The sequence below is a fragment of the Cebidichthys violaceus genome, unplaced genomic scaffold (genome assembly GCF_023349555.1).
Source record: "Cebidichthys violaceus isolate CVI_PGR_0920_01 unplaced genomic scaffold, fCebVio1.0.p SCAF_20, whole genome shotgun sequence".
Lineage (NCBI taxonomy): Eukaryota > Metazoa > Chordata > Actinopteri > Perciformes > Stichaeidae > Cebidichthys > Cebidichthys violaceus.
In genome coordinates this window covers 2,678,291-2,699,717 of record NW_027176373.1, presented here as the reverse complement: position 1 = coordinate 2,699,717, position 21,427 = coordinate 2,678,291, and the positions used below count along the sequence as shown (strand labels likewise).

Genomic DNA, 21,427 nt, shown 5'->3' with positions numbered 1-21,427 from the left:
CAACGTGATTAATGTAACATTAATGCAGAAATAATAATTCAATACAATACATATTCTGCATATGACGCACTTAATAACAATTAAAGGCTGTGGAAATATTTCCTCCAACAGGACAATAAATTATCCATCTTTTACTTTAGGTACTTTATATTTTGATGGCAATTTTTTGTACTTTAAATTGAGTAAAATATTGAATGCAGGACTTTCAACAGAGAATATGCACACTGTTGCTACTTAAGTAAAAGATTGGTATACATCTTCCACCACTGACAGCTCGTGTTATAAGCTGCAGGCAGTTTAATGAGTGAAGACTTTAGACTTGGGGTATTCGTAAAAGGTCTCAGCCAAAATAAATATTTATTTTGATTATTTTTATATTTTTGGTAGTCTTTGATATGTTTGGTCTTCAGTTTAGTCAGTCCATCTGCATTATAAATAAGTTGCTCTGGATTTGTTTTAAGTTTTGACTTGAGAATATCTCTTTTTGTGACTGAGCAGTGTGATAACCACACACACACACAGAAGTGATGCAAACGTGTTATAACTACGAGTACAGACTCAAAGTACAGTACAAACATATATCTCTTTCCCTAGAGAAAATGCTTTTATTCTTCTTTAGATCAGAAATCAGTGGGATACAAACACACAATGCAATGTGGATTTATAGAAATTACTAAATCTGCAGCTATAATTTTTGATGCCGTGTTGAACTGACCGTGTTCATCAAATCACCTGACACCTTGATAACCTGTTATTCTTGGTAGTAAACATCTGCGTAGTGAAAAGAGGGGGGAGGTAACCTGTAGCTCCCTTTTAAAAAACATTTGATTAATTTGTAGATTTGTCATAAATTATGTTGTCATAAATTAGAACACAAAAGTGACCAAATCAGGATTATAATTCTCCTTTTTTGGAAACTAATGGGACTCCTTATTGAGGGCAGGGTAACAAAATCAATTAAGTAAATCCTTAAACTACTGACATTTACACAGAGGCTTTCTTTACTTAATTTCTTTATTAAAAAAATGACAGTATTTTACCACAGGAAAATATAATTAGACCACTGCACAGAGTGCCACATGGCTATTTTCAGATATAAAGATTACTCTGGATGTTGGTGGTTCTGACAAACTTGCGGAGGACGTCTGTGCTCGGAGACGGGTCCAACTGAGGAGAGACAGAGACAGAAAAGTGGGAGATCAAAATGTTAAAAATGAGGAGGACAGGGAAACACTGCAGAGGCGGTTTGTTTAGTCATACTCGAACCATTTAAACGCCCTCTCAGATGTAAATAGAAACGCAGCTCACCTGTATAGACTTGCCGAGCTTGGTTAGTGCAGGCTTGAAGGTCTCCATCGTGACAGAGTCAGGGCCGGTGACGTCACTGTAACACTGGTAAACAACAGTGGCGATGCGGTGGACCTCGCAGTGGTTCAGCACTGAAGAAACACCACAGAAGAAGAAGAATGAAACCATCAGAATAGCTCAACACTCCACAGTTTGGCTTGAGCTCTTTAAAGTGTTCCAGGCTCAAATTCTTTATCCTGACGATGTGTCTCTTTGTTTGGACTTCCGGTGTCTTTAAGTGCACTCAATCCAAACTGACCAAATCAGGATTAGAGGCGATGAGCGCAGCACTAATGGCGCTACATTTCATTCAGTTGGCAGATGCTCGGTCCAAAGCAACGTACTGGTTTTGCTCCACATACACACAGCAGGAGAAATTTGTGGTTCAGTTTCTCGCTCAAGGACGTTTGAGAAAAGTAAAGAACCAAACTCGGCTGAAGCTGGATTTATAGTTCACATAAGGGCTTAATGGGAGCCCCCCCCCTTCATATAATCTTATATAAGGATGAATCACAGCTCTTAAGGTCTCTAATGGTGTCTGAGATTAATCAGGTTGGAAAGGAGGCAATCATGCTCAGAAATAACGAGCTCCAGTAATGTCACCTTTTTGTATTTTTTTATGTTGTATGTCTGGTAACAACGTTTAACATTTAGCAAGTGGCTCCTAACGGCACAACTTATCAACAAACACATTTTCAGTCTAATAAAGGAAGATTAAGTCCACATCTTTCTCTATATTAAAGGCAAAATGGCCCAAAATGCACGACATACAGTAATTTTCATTTTAGGTATTTTTTATTTAAGTCGTTTTCGATATATTTGTCAGAGGAGCAATTTTCCACTTCATGAAAAAACGTTAAATGCATTATTCTGGCGATGCGGTTAGAAAATGTCGGCTAAAACTTGGCAGGCCCGGGAACAGCTGATATTACAGAAAGCTGACACGTCATATCTCACCTGTTTTCAGTTTATTTCTCCCCACAACAGTTATCTCTCGAAAACGTAATGCAGCACTATCAGCTCTTGATAGATATTGACCAATTACTTGGCTCCAAAATATAATTATTATACATTATTGATCGATTTCTGCTCAAGAGGCTACAGAAGGCGAGCAACGTTGTGCAAATGTATGAGAGGACAAGAGGAAAAACCTGGCCTGTAGACCCCAAAGTAATTCGACAAATTGTGATAAATTCTAAGCGTAAAATAATAGTAGTACCTGCAGCTGGAAGTCCAGTGATTATGTTGGGTTGCTCCAGTGACTGGCAGACAGGTTGACCACTGAAAGCAGCGGTGTGGAGAGAGCGCAGGAAGGGAGCGGAGCTACAGCACAAATAGTCTGCTGTCTTGTACTCAGCCACAGAGCTGTCTGACAGCACAGTCACAGTCAGCTGTCTGTGCTGCAGGACGTCAAAAACCTACAAGAGAAAGACACACCTATTTAAGGGCCCTTGACATGAAAAAAGGTGGAGAACCACTGGTGTGGATCATGAAAAACACCTGCATGTTTGACTTTTGTTTGTCAGGCTGAAGAGAGACAGCTGCCCTAAACTTTCTCTGCATAACAACATGATTTAATCACAGTGCCATCCTGCTGATTTAGCTGCATTAACATACCTTTTCCGTCCACTGGAACAGCTGGTCTTCTGCAATGTAGCAAGTCGTCTGGCAAATCAAAACCTTCAGGGAAAGGAAGGCAAGAGGCATGTGACGCAACACTGAAACACACAAATGTAACTCAAAAACAGAAGGGGCCGATTTTACTGATGGATGAAAAAAACAACAGAGATCTTGTCCCGTAACGGAACTAAAACCGCTCTACTGTCCATTCTCTATACAAGTAAAATACCAGAAAAACACACTTTCCAACCTAAAGGCGCACTTAAATCATCATTAAATATAAAGGCTGTAGTAACAGGAGCTTTATTACTCAGCGATCTATAAATTGATGGGTGGTTGGCGTGATAGCCGCCATGCACAGCTGCTTTATACTGTATGAAAGACTTCTCCTTCAGCTCATTAAATTCCTGCAGCCGTTGAGTGATAAATCTGATGCTTCGCACACGGCCGTTTATCTCGATTAAAATCACGCGCAAACAACACCAGGCTGAGAGAAAATGGAGGTCGACCAATAGTGGATTTTTAAAAAGGTCGATATAATAATGTAGTTTGGAGCAGGAAAAAGCAGATCGCCGCTTAATCGGCTGATATTTATCAACCTGCCGCAAAGGTTCAGCCCACATTTTCTAACCTTATCATTGCAGTTATACAAACAGCTTTATATTTCTGTTGGATGCATCTGCATTTCCAAAGCTCAACACTAACATCTAAAATCAGCTTTTGGTTGCCTAAATAAAAAATATATTTGCCCTTTTTTAGTTCCTCATTAAAACTCATTCAATGAACGATTATCATTGAGTTGCAACGCTCAGGTACTTTCTGTGCGATAAATAAAATATCAAACAGACACTGCTTTGGTCAGTGTGTCACTCACAGACGGGTTGCTCTTGTGTCTGTAGAAAACACACGCCGACTCCTCGCTTGTTATCCCGGCTCCAGCCCGGCTCCTCTCGTTCCACACTGAAGCGTGACCCACAGCGTCCCAGCTTTCAGAGAGAACGTACACCGACAGAAACCCTGTGAAGACAGATCCTCTCACTATTCAACCACAGCTCACATGGGACAGGAGCTTTTTTTCTTCTCACACGCTTTTTATTGTTGATATACAGACAGACCTACATTAAAATGATTTGATTGATTTATTTTTTATTTATATCATCTTGTGCTTTAGCAAACTGTGATGGACATTTTCCAATACATTCCCAACATTTTATAAACAAAACAATCACTGGATTAATTAAAAAAAACAATCAGCGGATTAATTAATCGGTAATGAAAATAATCGGTAATGTAGCCCTTCTGTCATTAATGGCTGCTGCATTACATTTACATCCTGTTGGTTTACTGACAAACTGAACGAACTGAGGTCGTCGTCAGTGTTATTAATCATAAGCACCAACAGTGCATAACAAATGTTGAAGCAGTTAAGTAGCTTTTATTCATATTAAATATTAATAATGCCTTTAGGTTGAAAAAAGGAGTGCTGATTTGTAGAGATTATAATGTTCAACAAATTGGGTTTATTACCAATCAAAGCATTTGCTCGTTACTGAGCTTATTGTCTTTAGAAAAGAAGATGTAAAAACATTCCTCGAAACCCGTGTCACTGGACTACTGTATGTTTCAATTTCCTCTCGGGGAACATTTAAGTTTCATTTGATCGGTAATAATATCTGGTGTTCTGTTAGACAGACTCATAACAGGTAATGTAGCAGACAGCTGCTGGCAGCCACTCACTGGCAGCGTTGTGTCCCACAGCGAGGAGGAAGTCGGAGCACGGCAACTTGTTTCCGAACTTCAGCAACTCAGAGACCTCGGGGCTCCAGTGCAGATGAACCTCCCTGAGGAATACGGGACGTGGGTTAGAGAGGGAGGAACAGTTGTGGGAAAATACTTTACAACTAAATATTTAAAGATTTCTTTATTGGATATTGGAAAGCTGGATTACCAACCATACCCAGGTTCCCTAAACCCCAAGTTCACTGTGTAACAATGGGTGAGTGGTAATTCAATGTATTTTTCTTATTTTTATCATGGCATTTGAGATAGATAGAGGGCCTTAAGGTGAAACTGAAACTTGGGAGGAAGAGAAATCTGTTTGAAGGTAAGTTTGTGGAGCATTTTTTGTGTCACAGAGTTGTTCTTTTAGCTGTGTGATCATTTAGGAGGCTGTCCTTTGTGGTGCCGTTGAACTACATTAAACAGAGAGGTGTTTCTGTTATTTAGCCTGCCCTTGTTGATAATAATGGGGTGGACAGAATAAAGGAAAGACCTGTAGGTATAAAACAATGCAGTTCAAAAGCACTAAAAACTACAGCCTGACAAAATGATCATGATGTTTAATCAACAACTCTCTAAAAGAGTTTAAACTAAACCAAAACCTAAACTAAACACCTTTAAGCAGGTAGGATTTACTGCAAGACTGCATTCGACTAGGTTTATATTTGCTATAATTTGGAGAAAAAAAAATGCATATTACACTATACATCATTGTATATATTTGTAAGTGTATATATTCCATGTAAATATCATTTTTTTTTTCCTTTTCATTTCTTACTGTAGTGCTTTGATATAATTTGTTCTTATCATATTGTTTATATTCTAATCTAACTCAAGTATTTTTGGATATCTGTTTTTACATTTTCTGTATGTGTACATATTATTGTGCAATCCTGATTTGCATAATGACAATTTTGTCCTTTAATCATAAATAGTTTTGAAAGATATTTTACCTGCTCTGTTTGGGTCAGAAGATGCTCCAGCATATGTTAATATTGAGCCAAACACTTCATCCCTACATTAGCTAGTGTAATTAAATGTTTATATGTTTAGTAACGTTGATATTAAAAATATGGAGGAGTGGGTGTTACTGAAATGTCATGTGTCATGTTAGCTAGCTTGAGCTTCTGTATGATGCTAACTTAGTTAGCAGTAGTAGTAGCACTTTACAATTGCGTGTATAAGAGCCACATATCATTTTACGTCCAAATAGTAATTTCAGTGTTTCACTTCACTGGATAAAACATGTCTACTGTTACTTAGCTAATCGAATATGTCCATGCTTTCCTGACTGCATGCTAGCAGATTAATGCTATCTAACTGTTACCTCTTTTCCTCCAGTTCTCTGCGGATTTCTTCATCTTCTTCGTTGTCGTCGAGCTCCTCGTCGTCTTCCTCCACGGCCCGAGAATACACCGACAAAACTTCACCGAAAAACGTCGCCATGGTTCACTTCGTTTACCGGGAGAGAAAGCGAAAGTTTAGCTAGCTAGTGGTTCGGGAACTACAGCCATGACGTACATCCGCTACTTCCGCCGGCAGCAACACCCCTTCAAAATAGAGGCTTCCCACCCTGTGTCCTTCAGAATAAAAACAGCATTTAGATAAACTAAAATTAAAATATAAGATAAGACTATATCACATGTAACAGAAGCAGAGACAGGCAAAAGGAACTACCTAATTAAATAAATAAGTAGAACATCAACTAGTGTCAAATACTATTCAGTATATAAGTTACAAAAACACTCAACGATATAAATAAATTGTGGAAATATTAAATATTTGTGCAATATATGTGCAAAATAAGTCCAGTAATGCAACTGGAAATCCTAATAATCGTAAGAAAATATAGTTACATGTGAGATGAACCGTGTAAGTACAATTACAATAAATAACCAACAATGGAATTTTTAAACAGTAAGACATTAATGCAATGGTACAGACTGCAAAGGGCAATGTCATGATTAATGTAAAAGGTTGTTTTATACATGAGGTAGGTGGATATGACTCTATATATAGTGCATACATCATCATCGTGCTTAGATTCATATTTGATAGATATCTACATGTTAAAAATGTAAACTATAAAAATATATAATTTAAAGTGGCTGTTTATTGCATGGGGACTGTTCCTGACACTTGTAATGTAGCCTACATATGGACTTGTAAGTATTAATTAAAGATAGACATAGCATTAGCATTTTACTTATTTACTGTACCAATTCCTTTTACAAATTCCAACAACTATACGATTTGACTAAATATTTCAAATGCACAGAAATACCTTCAGTTGAGCAGCTTAAACAAACACACTCTCCATGCACACAAAGACATTCAACACCAGTCGCTCTCCACAGTCCCTGCGGGAAGCTCAAAGCCCCGGGTTGCATGCATGAGTACTGCCTGTCAAACGTATTTCAGCCTGAGCTGCTCACTTAAATCGATTTATCATTTAAGGCCTGTGTCTCTCCGGTGGATTCACATGGTGTGTGGTTATAGAATGCATAGGGGCTTGAATATGACACACAATTAGTGTAGGAATGCTTGATGTGCTATTTTTGGCCTTTGTGTCAATTAGGGGTAAACTTGGCATACCACATGACTCCACCAGCTTCTTAGTGGTAATACATAATTAACATGAGTGGAAGAAAGCAGGAAAACATCATTCTTAAAGGATGCTGGCAGATCATTCAGTTGTAGATCTGCTGGATAGAAACATAAGCCAACTCATGTTAGGGGAAATTGGCCTCAAGTTGACTGCAGAACATCCATCCTTTCCATTGTGTTGTATAATTTATTTCACTATGCCCTGGGAGATGAGGGACAAACTGAAATGTGATGACATCAGCACGGCCATGACAATACTTCATTGTCACCAGGAAAAAAAATGTCCGGTGTTGGAAAGACATATTGGATCGCCGGGCAAAGCCTGGACCGGAATATAGAAAGTAAGCTCTGTTAGTGCAATGCAATAGTGTAGCAAGAGGCCAAAACGTTCCCTGTCACGACATGGAGCAACATGCTAGGAGGAAGCTTCCGGCTGCTGTTAATATAATTGATAGTGGAGGGAGAGATGGAGCAAGAGTGGGAGATATGTTCTGTAGCAAACACTAAAGCCTCCAGGCTCAAGACAACAAGAGAGGAACGTCAACAGCAGGACAAACAGGAAATGTCACAACATCATTGATTATTAAAACAGGGAAGAGGACAGTCAGAGGACAAGACCATCCAGTATGAGTGTGTCTTTAACTTGCCACAGTAACAGCAGCAGATCCTGAGGATGGTGATAGTTGCTGGAACCATCTGTCAGTCCGTCCTTCACTTGGGTCAAGAGCACCAGATCCCTCCTACTGGCCAGACTGTCATACTGGTTGGCAGGGACATGCACAGACAATGAAATGGAAAGTGGCTCAATTACACCCCCCCCCCCCCTGCACAAATTAAGTAATTCAAGGGCACATATACAGAATCCGAATAAGGTTCAATTCCAAGTAAGTTTTCACATACAGGGAAATTGCCTTGGTGTTTTACTTCATAATAGTCAACATGTAAAATAAAGTTGTATTTATATATCAAAATATCTCCCTTTTCTACAGATAATGGCAGATGTCATGGAGAGAAAAAAACTAATTCATGAGTTTAAATTTAAAAATTGCATGCAGAAATGACTGATTGTTGTTTGGGTGAATGCAATCTGCTGTCCCTCCAGGTCCTTGAGGTACGAAAGATTGTGGATATCCCTCCCCCTCAGACACAGACCATTGAGTTACTCACCACGGAGGACCAAAACCTCACACCGCAAACACAGCACATTGAGTGCACATATTCTCCATACAATATACTGTGAATTTTTGCAGGTTCCTTGTACAACATTTTTGCAGATTCCTGCACAAAAACTGTACAGCTTTCATTTTAAAAACAGATGTATTTTTCCTTTTATATGTATGTTCTTCACTATTTGCCATATTTGTATCTTTAATTGCCTCTTACTATGCCAACAGATAGCAGAAAATGCAAGGATACACAGTAAAGAAAATAGAAATAAATGCTGCCACTTGAGGTGACAATGTAAGTGAAGATTGGCTTGAAAAGAAGCTCGCAATAGAAATATCAGACCAGACGAAGCAGTCGAGCAATAATACCAGCAATATAAGGAAGAGGGCAAAGATGCATGTCCCTGACATGGTCCCGAGAGGAGGATTCCTAAATATACTGTTGACCCCCGTGACATTTCCACCAGTGCCACCATGTCCTCAAAACAAGAAATATCTAACTGGCAGATTACCAAGAGATTTACTGAGCAAAGCCTGCTCCCTCATTGATGACCTTTTCAGTTTTAGACCAGCTCTGTTGTGCCATACAGAGGGACAACGTTTATACATTTTCTTGGGGATATAACTTTTCTTATCCCTGATACACAGATGCAAGAAAAATGGAGGGGTCATTAAGAGAAATGCTGCATGAGACATTTGAGCATTCGTCATTCCACCATTTATTTCCATATTCGTAGGATTGGAGTCTTTCACCCACACTCACATACCCATGCATCCACCTACTCACCCTCACACTCACTCGTAGGGGTAAATTAAAGTGTTCACTCCAGCTGAGCTGCGTGTCTGTGGGTTGTGGGAGGAAAGTGAAAGCGCCGGGAGGAGTTCCCACGCAGACACACAGAGAGAGAGAACATGCAAACCCCACACACGAAGAGGATCAGTTGCTTAGGAACAGAATTGTTCATCAACTGAGGGTGTGATCACTTCTGAGCAAAGTGTGGGTTTAATCATGTGAACTTGTGTGTAAATGCGAGCAGGGCTCTGATGATGCTCATAGTGCCTGGAGGTGGGTGGAAAAGGTGAGCTGCTGCTGCTGATGTACCATCCACAAGATGAAGAAAAGATCGATATAACGATGTCAGTGAACAAACTGTGAAGAACAGGATGTTTATAGAAGTTATATATATATATATATATATATATATATATATATATTTATGAAATCTAATGTTTTTCAGTATGAAACTGTGGAAATCAACCCTTTAATGGTGCAAAGTCTTCTGATTATAAATCTAATATTCAATTGTTTGAGATGTTTTCAATGAAAATGCGGTTGCTAATCGGGTCAATCCAGGGGAATTTTGATACTATTTGGAATAATGATACAACAAGGATAAACTTAAGCTCCATAACAATAACATTAAAATGCAGCTTATGTGTTAAAGCCTCAGTAATAACATTCTAACAATATGCTATGGAATGTAACTATATTTACTCAGGCTCTGTAGGCTGCTTAAGTACAATTTTGAGGTACTTGTAGGCTACTTTACTTCTCCATTTATTCCTTAGTATTTCCATTTTCTGATACTCTGCTTTTCAGATTCAGAAAAACACAATAACTAATAAATTAGTATGTATTATCAACGGTTAAACTACTCGGTATATAAATGTTTTGAAACTAGCTCCACCTTTACCAGCTGTAAGTAATGGACATATTATTGCATCAATACACTATTCTGAAAAGGGCCATACAGCAGAATGAGTACTTTTATTTAAAGTATAATTTGCTGATAATAATTTTGAATGCAGGCCTTTTACTTGTAACAGAGAGTATTTTTACAGAGTTGTATCACTACTTTTACGTAAGTACTTCCTCCACCACTGGTGACAACGTATTCTTGTTGGTGTTCTAGTGGAGCGAGTTGAGGCCGACACATGTATGAATGTCTTGGCTGCATTAGTGCGTTGTGGAGCTATACGAGAACTGTGTGAAGACCGTTGTGGAAAAGGTGTCGAGAAATGTGTGTGACCAATTAGACGGAGAGACCTCCGGCGTGGAGAAGAGTTCAATCAACACCTCTCAGAGACAGTGACAACAAGGATTTATGTTGAAAGAGTTATTAGTGGCTGTTTCAGTTCTCCTGCCCATACTGGCTGTGACAAGACTACTTGTTAGAACTACTCCAATGTTCTCTAGCCACACATGTTTCATGTAGAGTTAAAATATGTATGTATTCAATCTCTACAGGCGGGTGTCCTGGTCACGTTGTGGCTAATGCAACGGCCACGGTTCAATTTGTGTCATTTCCCTTCCTCTCCTTTTCTCTACCCCTGCTGTCACCATCAAATAGAGCCATTTACAAGAGGAACAAAGCAGGGAGGATGTCTGTCTTCATTTAGAAGGCACAAATGTAAAATCCTCAAATTATAAATCCACACACTTTGTCATACGCTCGCGCTCGGTGACAGGGTCATCATTAAGAAAACAATGAAAAATCAGTTTGTGGAGAGACATTTCCTCTCCCCGTGCCTCATTCATTCTTTCCTGGGCACAAAAGGAAAGTTGGCCTGTGCGTGCGTGTGTGTGTGTGTGTGTGTGTGTGTGTGTGTGCATGAGTGCATGCATGATAAAACTGGATTTTGTGCAGTTCATTAGAAATTCTGCTGACAAGAGACTTGTAGGGAAAGCAATGGTGTGTGCGTGGAGGGAATATCAAGAGGATTGCTGCTGCCTGGAGATGGCCTGCAGCTTTAAAGATATCAGTTCCCTCATATGAAGATGCACAACGTCACACACACACACACACACACACACACACACACACACACACTGAGTGGACAGCAGCATGTACATCAATATATGCTTAGCATTCAGACCCACAAAGCTTTCTCATTACAGTTAATAATCCTGATTAACACAAGCTGCAGTGAGAGTGGCCTGGCACTGGAAGAGAATAGAGTGGCTCAATAATAGGCAGATACATAATGCGTCATTAGGAAAGAGAGGAATGTGCTAACAGTTATAGTTTATAACGAAACTGACAGTGGTGGAAGGACATTTACTCAAGGACTTTATACTTCTACTCCCTTCTAATTGTGTACTTTTTACTCCACTATTTATCTGATAACTTTAGTTACTTGCGCAGTGAGATTCATAATACAGAATATTATCAATAAATACAAATTATAAGGTATTATTATAGGTTAAGATAAAATAAGACTTCCCTGGGGAAAATTAACAAGATACCAGCAGTACATAAAGTAGTCCACCTTCATCAGCTGCATTATTACAATGATGAACACATTAATGGATCAGTTATTATAATCCATAATATAATATTATTCTGAAATGGGCCATTCTGCATAATGAGTACTTTTCCTTTTGGCACTTTAGGTATATTTTAATGTTAGTAATACTTTTGCACGTTTCCTTAAGTACATTTTTGAATGCAGGACTTTTACTTGTAACTGATATTTGTACATCATGGTATTGCTACTTTCGACTTAAGTAAAAGATCTTCACGACTGGAAAATTATAATCTTTATGGAGATCCATAAAAATCATTTACTGCTGCTATAATAAAATGTTTTACATTCGATCAAATGACTAAGTGTAACAAACCCACAGAGAATTATTCCCTGCAGCTCTGCAGAGTGTTTCAACATCTTTCAGCTCAACTTCACCGTTGTGGTTCACTTTCTCATCAACCTTGTTTCCAGCCTCAGCAGGCAGCGAAAAAAGCACAGAAAAAACCAAACTGCTGTTCGGTGATGGGCACGTACACAGTGTGCAGAGGTGTGAAATTGGACAGGGTTTAAACTTCTCTCTCAAGCCCTTTTTTCATTCCTCGCACAACTACTCTGTCACGTTTTGTGTGCACAACTAGAGGGCAACACCACAAGGGCCTTCAAGGACAGTCTGTCTGAATGTGTGCACCATTATCTCCATTTGTACGATTAATCATGGACTACAAAGACACACGGCTGTAAAACGCTTTGTGCGACCTAATCTGTTTGAAGAGGCCTCGGCTCGTTCTACACTGCTACTCCAGGGTTTCCTGCCACAGCTGCAAAGGCGGTCAGGTGGTATAATGTGGGTCAGTTTGACCTGGAAAACTGCAGCGGACCTGTATAAATATTAAAATAAGTGCAATAATCACTCTCCATTTAACCGCCCTAAAAACATATGCCAGGCTTTAAACTGTGCATGAATAGTTGTATAAATCTTTCAGTATGCACTCATCTTCAGTGAGTTCATCATCCAGGGACCCTCTCTTCCTCAGAGGCCATTCATTTTTCATGGAGCCCCGCTGCTGATGGAGCATGTCCACAAGTAGGAGCGGGAAATTACTGTGAGAACGCTTCGTGGTACCAATATATATAAATAAATAAAAAACACCTCTTTGCTTGTATCTGTTATTAATACACAGTGTTTGCATTATGCATGATGCAGCCCTCCACTAGACATAATTTGAACAACAGATAAGCCACTGCAGTGTAATATAAATATATAAATATAAATGCAAGACTAACTAATGAACAAACACATCTGGAATAGAAAAATCTACAATTTGTATTACACATAAATCCATACAAATGTTCACATTTATCAAACACAGTCATGTCATGCACATCTTGTATGTATCGAGGTGCAAATTGAGGTGGTGGATGAGCGTGTGGTGAGTCTGACTTCTCACTATTGGTTTTGTTAAAGGGCCAGTGTGTAGCATTTCAGGGGATCTATAAACAGAAATTGAATATAACATTCATAACTACGTTTTCATTAGTGTATAATCACCTGAAATTAAGAAATTAAAAAAGCTTAGAACGGGTATCTAGATAGAGAGCGGGTTCTCTTCACAGAATCCGCCGTGTTGCACCGACATGTTTCTACGGTAGCCCAGAATGGACAAACCAAACACTGGCTTTCACAATCTTTCCCGCAACTTAACCATGTTGTAGTTGCCATGCACAGGTATTGTAGAAAGTTAGAATTAAAAAGGCCTTATTGAACGTAATACAGGGTTTTGCAGAATTGTTCTATGTCGACGTTCTTGTCTGGCGATAGAGTTGATTATTTGGTGGTGGTCAGTGTCTTCTTCTGTGTGCTGTGGCAGCAGCTGACACCAACAGAATCGACAAACATCAACATCAGGAAGGCTGGCTCTGACCTGCGGGTGGGAGATGCAGCTTGCAGAGCATCACTGACAATGCCTCGCACTTCCTCGTGCCTTTCTGGATGAACTACTGAATGCCACGCCTTCCTCACAGTGGCCCCCAGACTGAAATATCTCATACATTGTATTGATTGATTGAAATTTGCTACAGGCCTTCAATGTTCCCAGAGGATGAATCCCACTGAGTTTGGCGAAACCTTATTGGATGTTCTATGCAAGGGGCAGCGTTTGTGGGATTGTGTTGTTTCAGGTACGATTAGTTGGTTAATTAGTAGGGATTGATTAGTACCAGATTTATCCACAAGCTATATCGTTGAGAGAATATTAAAGATCCAAGACAAAAGTGACGCAACGGCAGGAGAAAAGAAAACGCAATTACAAATCTGTCTCCTACTTCAGCACCACAGACAGCGCCATGAATTTATCAACACACAGCACGGTTAGCCTACTGATATTTCAGAGCCATGGTGGGAGACATATATTCTAAATTGCACAGACCTAAGTCAGATAAAGGACCAATAAATCAGGCAGACTCGTATTAAACTAAACAACCCCTCTGCCCCAGTAAAAGGGGGCAATCTGGCCATTGGGAAATTACAGAAGGAATTAGGGCACCCCCCCCCCTCAAATTGCCTACTGAGTAAGATAATGCCACACAATCCTGGAAGTCCAGTTTGTGCAACATATTTGTGTTTGAAAAATTATAGCACCCCAAAACACTTGTGGTTTATAACATAATAATGAATGACTTCACTGCTTTGGAAGGTTATCGTACCAGCAATTAGAAAATATTCACGTTGCAAAATGTATGAAATGTCATGGCACATTATGTAGCACACTGCTGGGCTGTTACTGACTCAGGGTCACATGGGTTACAACATCATTGACAATTCAACTTCACGAATAGAAACAGCAAAGATTGAATTGCTTGTTTGATAGCTTGTTTTTCTGCTGTATCTCAACACTGTTTTCCTTCCATTCGATTTGTTTTAATGTTTCACAGCTGTGAGGATCTTATTCATTTGTGATTCATCAATCAACACCACCTTCAAAGATCTGCCTTTAGTAGTATGCATATACTTTACCACTTTTCCTGTGTGAACACACTACATGCTCAAACCGGCTTAGAATTATGTAGTGTGGAATCGGGATGCAGATCATCCACTGTATATGCGAAACTTTGGACATAAAAACACAAAATGGAAAATAATGTTTGTTGTAAGGGAAAGTGAAGAGACACACAGTATGTTCTCACAATGCTTTAAGGTAGGTCAAGGTGTGGCCTCATTGTGGATATGTCTCGTCAATGCCCACACTTCTATATTTGGAATACATGTCACACAGCCTGCAGCAATCTTCCAGTCAGGGAGGAGCTGAGCTCGATTTAGTGGTTTTCTAATTGTGGCTTTTTTTTGTAAAAGATTTAATGTCTCTACCAAAAGTAAAAGTGAGGGCTAGAATTATTCAAGAGTGGTTTTAATGAGAAAATGAACATTTATTAAAGGATGTTTCAACATTTGGGAGGGGGGGGGTCCAAAACATTTTAGCGCCAGGCATTTAATTTCTTGCATTCTGGTGAATTTTATGCATCAATTTATGGTGGACATGTTATGATACCTCCTGCTTCAGTTGTGCATCATTGCTTCATCTTCTCTTTTATTTTATGGCAGTTTGCAACCATAGCAAGAGGCATTTTTGGATCTATGAGTTGCACTCGTGTGTTCTATGGGACTAAATTGGGAATGGTTGCTCTAGGCAGAAATTAACGACATATCAAACTGATTTAAAGCAATTTTCAGATGTAAAGTTAGTGAAAGATGATACGTATCAACTTTACTTGTCTAAGATTCTGTGAAAAAGCTAAATAACTGGCATGAACATTATTTAAACCCCTTCATAATAAGGCTTAAACGCTTCCATTCATGCAGCATTTGACTGGCCACACCCTTAGGAATGCCAGTGGTTACCGATCAGGGTCTAATATTAAAACGGATTTACATTATTCATTATTTGATTAAAGTATGAAGTGAAAACGCATTTATCAATATAGTGATTAGAGGGGAACATAATCACTCAGGTGTTGGCAATACATGGACTACATCTGAATAGAAAAAAAACCCAGCCCCGCCAGCTGACTATACGGGACCTTTAATGCAGCTGCAGCTTTTCATTCAGATGCTGAGTGGAGCAGCGGATGGTCGGAGGAGGGGACGTTTTTTTCTGGGTAAAAACCACACCACGGCTCTTTTCGCGTTTTTTTAAAAACGCACTTTGATGCATACTGAGGGATTTTCCCCGATGCTCACAGTATTTAGTTGGGGCTGTACTGTCCTGGTTGCACACTGAGCGGATTGCGGCAATCAAAGCGTCCTGAGTGATCGGAGCTCAGCAGCAGCATCTCATTGCATGAAATGCGTCACCGTGATCCTGTTCTCCCATTTACACACATCGGCTCTCCACTCACGGACTGTGCCTCGTACTGACAATTTCATCAGGTAAGATTTCCCTTCCTTTACATATATAGATGCAACATTATCCTCCTACTTTTGGTGTCATAAAAAGGCTGCTTTGTGGAGTGCAGGAAAGAATGGCTTCTGTTTGGCTACATCTTGTAGGCCTACACATTACAATAGATGATGTATTGTCCCTACTTCTACTGTTATATTCATTGAAACGTCTTTTTCCCCCACAATGATCATGAGCATATGCTCTAAAAGCTGGCAGGTTTTATACATTGTGATTTAGTGTCAAATGGCGCGCACCGGCCATGTACATTGTTTGAGATTGGTTTTACTGATACAGCTGGACTAGTTAATGAGTATGGGTGGGCGGGTTTCTGATTGTTCTGATAGGTAGTCTCCTCTGGTGCTGGATGAGCGCATCTCATGTGTCTTCTTTTCGGTGCAGGTAACCACATGCGCGGGCCGGTGTCACCGCGCTGAGCCCGGAGAGCAAGAAGGGTACTAGGGTCAGAGAGACAAGAGTGGCCGGGTAAAGGTGGACCGGATGACATCCAGAACCGCTGAGGCCTCCGGACTGTCGGTGCCGTTGCACCGCTGTCACGGGGTTTTCCAGGCCCACAACGGCACCTGTGCGGAGCAGCTCAGCTTTTTTCCGCCGTTCTCCTCCACCCTCGCGCTCCTCGTGCTGGTGGCCGTGCTCGTGGGGATCGTCCTCGTTTCCCTGGCAACGTTCCATTTCCACAAGAGGAAGCTTCGGAAGAGGAAGATCCTGCGCGCTCAGGAGGAATACGAGCGCGACAGTCGCAGCCCCGCGCGCGGCGCCGGAGCGAGTGGGGAGCCCGCGAGGCCGTGCGTCATCGTCCGACCGGTGAGATGCGAGGCGCCCCTCTCGTGCCAGAACGCAGAGCTTGGGGACGCCGCCGAAGCGGTGGAGGGCGAACGGGCGCTGCACGAGGCGGTTCCTCTTGACTGTTAACTTATAGTGCAACTTCAGGGAATGAGACTGTGGAATAAACAGGAAAAGCAATAAGGCACAAAGAACTCCCACACCCATCTCTGTTGATTGTAGATGACTTAGAAACAGTAATGCAGAAGCAGAATAGTCGGCCTAGAGGTAGTACTACAGTGGCACGTAGGATAGCTATGTGGCCACACACCTAGTACACTAGTATTTAGCCAACCGGTAATTCCTTATGGGACTGTATAAAGTATTTGCCTGCTTTGACTTTTGGACCTCTTCCTCTTTCCCAGCCTAAAACGTTGTTTAAACCTCAGAGATGTTTAAACTTGAAATCCTTCCTGAGATGTGACACACAGTTGTGTTAAATTATTTAGAGTTTGGTGACACAACACAGACCATATTGGCTCGCTGATCTTCCTTGGCATGTCTCTCTGACACACTACCAGTATGTAGTTAGACTATAATGGATGTTGTGGTGCTGTTAGGCAGTGCAAAGCTGCATATAGGCTGTAGACTATGGCTTATTTGTTTGGTAGTATTTTTTCCTTCAATTAAGTGACTTAGCATATTTGCCTAAAGTACTGTCCTCCAATGTCTGTTAGACATCTGTAGGTAGCTCTAGTTAGCCTCACAGGCTGCAAGATTCTTTGCTGTAGTAATGCACATAATGGTTTTTTTAATGTGTCAGATAGTAAGTTTTAGCGCTAATACAGTATTTTAATTTTTTGAGTATTTAGGCTATAATGTATTCTCTGACATGTAATAAATTGAGAATCCTTCCAACAGAGGGTTTCGTTTTAAGCCCGTCTATTTATTTTTTATGCTTCATGTTGTATCATGGTGGGTCTAAGAGAAGTTCTGTGTCATTTATTATATGAATTCACTGTAAATGTATGTCATTATGAGAGCTGGAATGTTTTACAGTATCATCATCTTTCTGGAGTTCATATAATCTGCCTTATCAAAGGAAATATGTAATATTCTAAGTTTATAAATAAATACTTACGTTATGTTAAGCCTTCGAATGTGTCAGTAACCCTAACACTTGTCGCCTGTTGACCATTATCTAAGAAACGTGAATGCTTCTACGCAGCTGGCTATAAATCAAATTGACTGGTAAAAATGTACCCAATATAATACTATACTATTAGATATATGGAAATGTTCCCATTGATTTTCCTTACGTCACCCAATTTACTAGACAAATGACCTTCCTAAGGGACATCCATAGAATTTGCATAGTGTCTCCTGAATAAGGACCACTTTACCAAAGAATCACTGCTTACACAATTTCTACGCATATAGGAGCATTTAATATAGGCCGACTGTAGCACCATGTCTATCGAATACAGATTCAGATCCACTGCATATAGAACGTCTACTGTATAGGCCCCATCAATCTTTCAATTGGATTTATTGACATGAAGGTTATCCATAGAAGTATCACCCTTAATCTTAACATCTCCCACGTGATGGCACCACAGCCTGTCTTGTTGGAGGTCAGTAAGTGAATCAGCATCAGTCAGTGTGTTGGCCAGGTACCAGGACACCATGTTCCTAATTTTCCCCAGCAAGTAAAAAGGCTGGTGGAATATGAAGCGGTCTTTGGAAAGGCTCCAGCCCTGAACGATGCAATGACAGACTGCCCGTCTATCTTATCTCATTGGCATAAGTGCAACAAAATGAAACCATTTATCTTCGCAGGGAAATTGGAAGTAAGTCAACGAAAGATGACTAATGCATTCTACATTTGAACGTATGTTTTCTTCGGAACAATTATAGATTAGGATCCGTAACATCTTAAGTGTTTTCACTGAATAAATAAATTAATTAAGAGATTTTTTTGGAACAGCACTCTGTAATAATGAGACATGGATTTCTTGTAAATGATGTAATTCAAAGCAACTGAGATCAGGTACAGTATGCAGTCATAACCATATATAATTATTATCATATTTTTGTATTACAACCATCCTGTGGAAATACGCATCTCTTCATATGAGCTGGCTGTGAGACACTTTTCCATCTGCTAAAGGTGGAGTTTGATGATGTGGTCAGGGAGCTCAGTGGTAAGGAATGTATGAAGGTCAGTGGTAAGGAATATATAAGATTCGAGGGGTAGGGATGGGATTGAGGTCATAGGCCAGGAATGGATGAAGGAATGGAAAGAGGTTAGTGGTGGAGGGTCACTAGGAAAGGATGGAGGTCAGTGGCTAGGAATCAATGGTCCATGACTGAGAATGGATGGAGGTCAGTAGCTAGGAATGACTGGGGGTCAGTGGTGATCAGTTGCTGGGATGGATTGAGGTCAGTGGTCAGGAATCACTGAAGGTTGATGGCTATGAGTCAGTAAAGGTCCGTGGCTAGGAATGATGAAGATCAGAGGTAAGTGGTTGGGAATGGACAAGATGATAGAGGTTAGTCGTGGAAAGATGAAGTAGGACTGCAATTTTTTATTGTCACACATAAATCTGCACTAGAAAAGAGTGAAACAAAGGTGCAGCGACTTTTGTGTGACTTAAGCTTGCTTTGGGAATAGCCTAGTTATTGTGTATAGCCTCATTTAGAATTAATGAGGCCAGTTCAGGGTTTTGTTCTGCTCCTCAGTGCTGCAGAAAGACTTTGCAGGGGACGGTGGTTGGGCAGTGAGTGGATTAGGTCCCCTGAGGCCGTTTATTACAGTATTGTTATGGTTGTGTATAATGTGGGTGTCGCCTCAGGCCACTGGTATTCAGTTAGTACAATTTGTAAGCAGTGTGAGTATTTGCGATCCCAAGTGAATAAAGTCCTGGTTTTATAAAGTGCCATATAAATAAAGCATTACTTCCTTACCTTAACTTGTAGTTATTGGCCCACCAGGTCTTTCCCCTAGTGCCACCCCCAGGACAACGTTTACATTTGTAGTCCCACTATTGGTAATGATTGGTGTTGAATTTATTGGCTATAACTTGGTTTTTGAGACATGGTTTGGACTGTCTCAATTCTAAAATCATTTTTGAATCACATCGGTTGAACATGCACAGTATACACTTTTTTTCTGCTTTCCTTTGAATGTGTTTTTTCAGTCCTCCAGACAACTATTGATTTCATTTCGTTTCTGGGAAGTATGAAGATCAACTTGCAGACACTGTATTTGAGTCGGCAATCCTTGCTGTGGTTCACACTCAAATTTGTTCTTCTTGCTTGCTCTGAGTTTTGTAGACAGTGAAACTCCTCTCAATTATTACTACAGGAACAGGCAGATTTCTCCACAGCAGGTGTTGAACAAGAGACTGTGAGGCTTGCAGATTTGGGCCTCCTCCAATAACGGTACGACTCAACTCAGGTTGTTCCTACAAGGTCTGGCAAGAAAAGTATACTAGGTGCACTAATTAATGGGTTTCCGGTTGCACTCAATATAGAACTAACACCCTGCCAGCAGCCTGCCAACCTGCATACTGTGGCGCATCGGACTCCAAAGGCACACACTTTAACAAAAACAACATGGGTGAATACAAAATATTTCAGAAGGCGAGGGGGTGAGTCAGGCTTGCATTCGGTTACAGCTTACTCATATTGATGAGACTTTGTCCTCGACTTTACAGCCCACTCCGATTATTCCTCTGAGCTGCATTAGCAGATTGGTTCTGCGCTCTAAATCTCAACTCACAGCGATGACAAATGACAGTTCACTGTCAGGAAGAGAGGACACCGCTGCTCCTATTGTCACCCACGCTGTCAGGGTTCGAGGTGGATGATTTGTCACCACCAGTGTCCGTTTAAATGCGTCTTCACTGCAGGTTCAAGCTGTGGCTGCAAAAGTACAGTGCGAGGAACTTAGATAAGTACTTCCACTACTGCTCTGTATAGTCCAGAGACGGAATAACAGATCAGCCCTGTTCAAAGCTTGCGTATCATTTTTGCGTAGTGTAATCTTAAATTTAAAGCTTCTTGTTGGAGCGTTTGAACATGATCCTGAGTTTGTCCATCCCATACATACACAGCTTTTCTGCCTTCATGCTACTGCCATGCATATAGACCTAGTTTAGACTTGAGTCATTACTGACACAGGTAATTTAACACATCACTGAGAGATGCAGCAGTTTTTAGGGAACATGGTTTTGATGGTCAGAGGGCCACTGAAAGGGGACTACAGGAGTTTATCAAATAAGGCAGTTGATGTTACTATCCTGACATTAGAAGGTACATGTATAGAACGAGTCACTTCCTATATGTACCTATGGCTTGGTGAAAAGTTATGTTTATGGTCACTCATGAATAAGTCCAATATTTACCATCTTTTTAGCTCTGTTTTTTGTTTTTTTTGGT

At 40.4% G+C, this 21,427-nt stretch overlaps 2 protein-coding genes across 2 annotated transcripts; one reads left to right on the top strand and one right to left on the bottom strand.

Moving 5' to 3' along the window:
- Nucleotides 1-579: 579 nt before the first annotated feature.
- psmg1 (proteasome (prosome, macropain) assembly chaperone 1) lies at nucleotides 580-6,275 on the bottom strand. Its single transcript, XM_068715674.1, has 7 exons — nucleotides 6,074-6,275; nucleotides 4,705-4,808; nucleotides 3,842-3,984; nucleotides 2,965-3,027; nucleotides 2,567-2,765; nucleotides 1,309-1,439; nucleotides 580-1,167 (listed from the first exon to the last, which is right to left on the bottom strand). The coding sequence occupies exons 1-7, from the start codon at nucleotides 6,190-6,192 to the stop codon at nucleotides 1,090-1,092; spliced, it is 837 nt and encodes a 278-aa protein (XP_068571775.1). The 5' UTR covers nucleotides 6,193-6,275; the 3' UTR covers nucleotides 580-1,089.
- Nucleotides 6,276-15,747: 9,472 nt separating this feature from the next.
- Nucleotides 15,748-18,140, top strand: LOC137876257 (uncharacterized protein C11orf87 homolog). Its single transcript, XM_068715673.1, has 2 exons — nucleotides 15,748-16,191; nucleotides 16,604-18,140. The coding sequence occupies exon 2, from the start codon at nucleotides 16,703-16,705 to the stop codon at nucleotides 17,132-17,134; it is 432 nt and encodes a 143-aa protein (XP_068571774.1). The 5' UTR covers nucleotides 15,748-16,191; nucleotides 16,604-16,702; the 3' UTR covers nucleotides 17,135-18,140.
- Nucleotides 18,141-21,427: the final 3,287 nt, after the last annotated feature.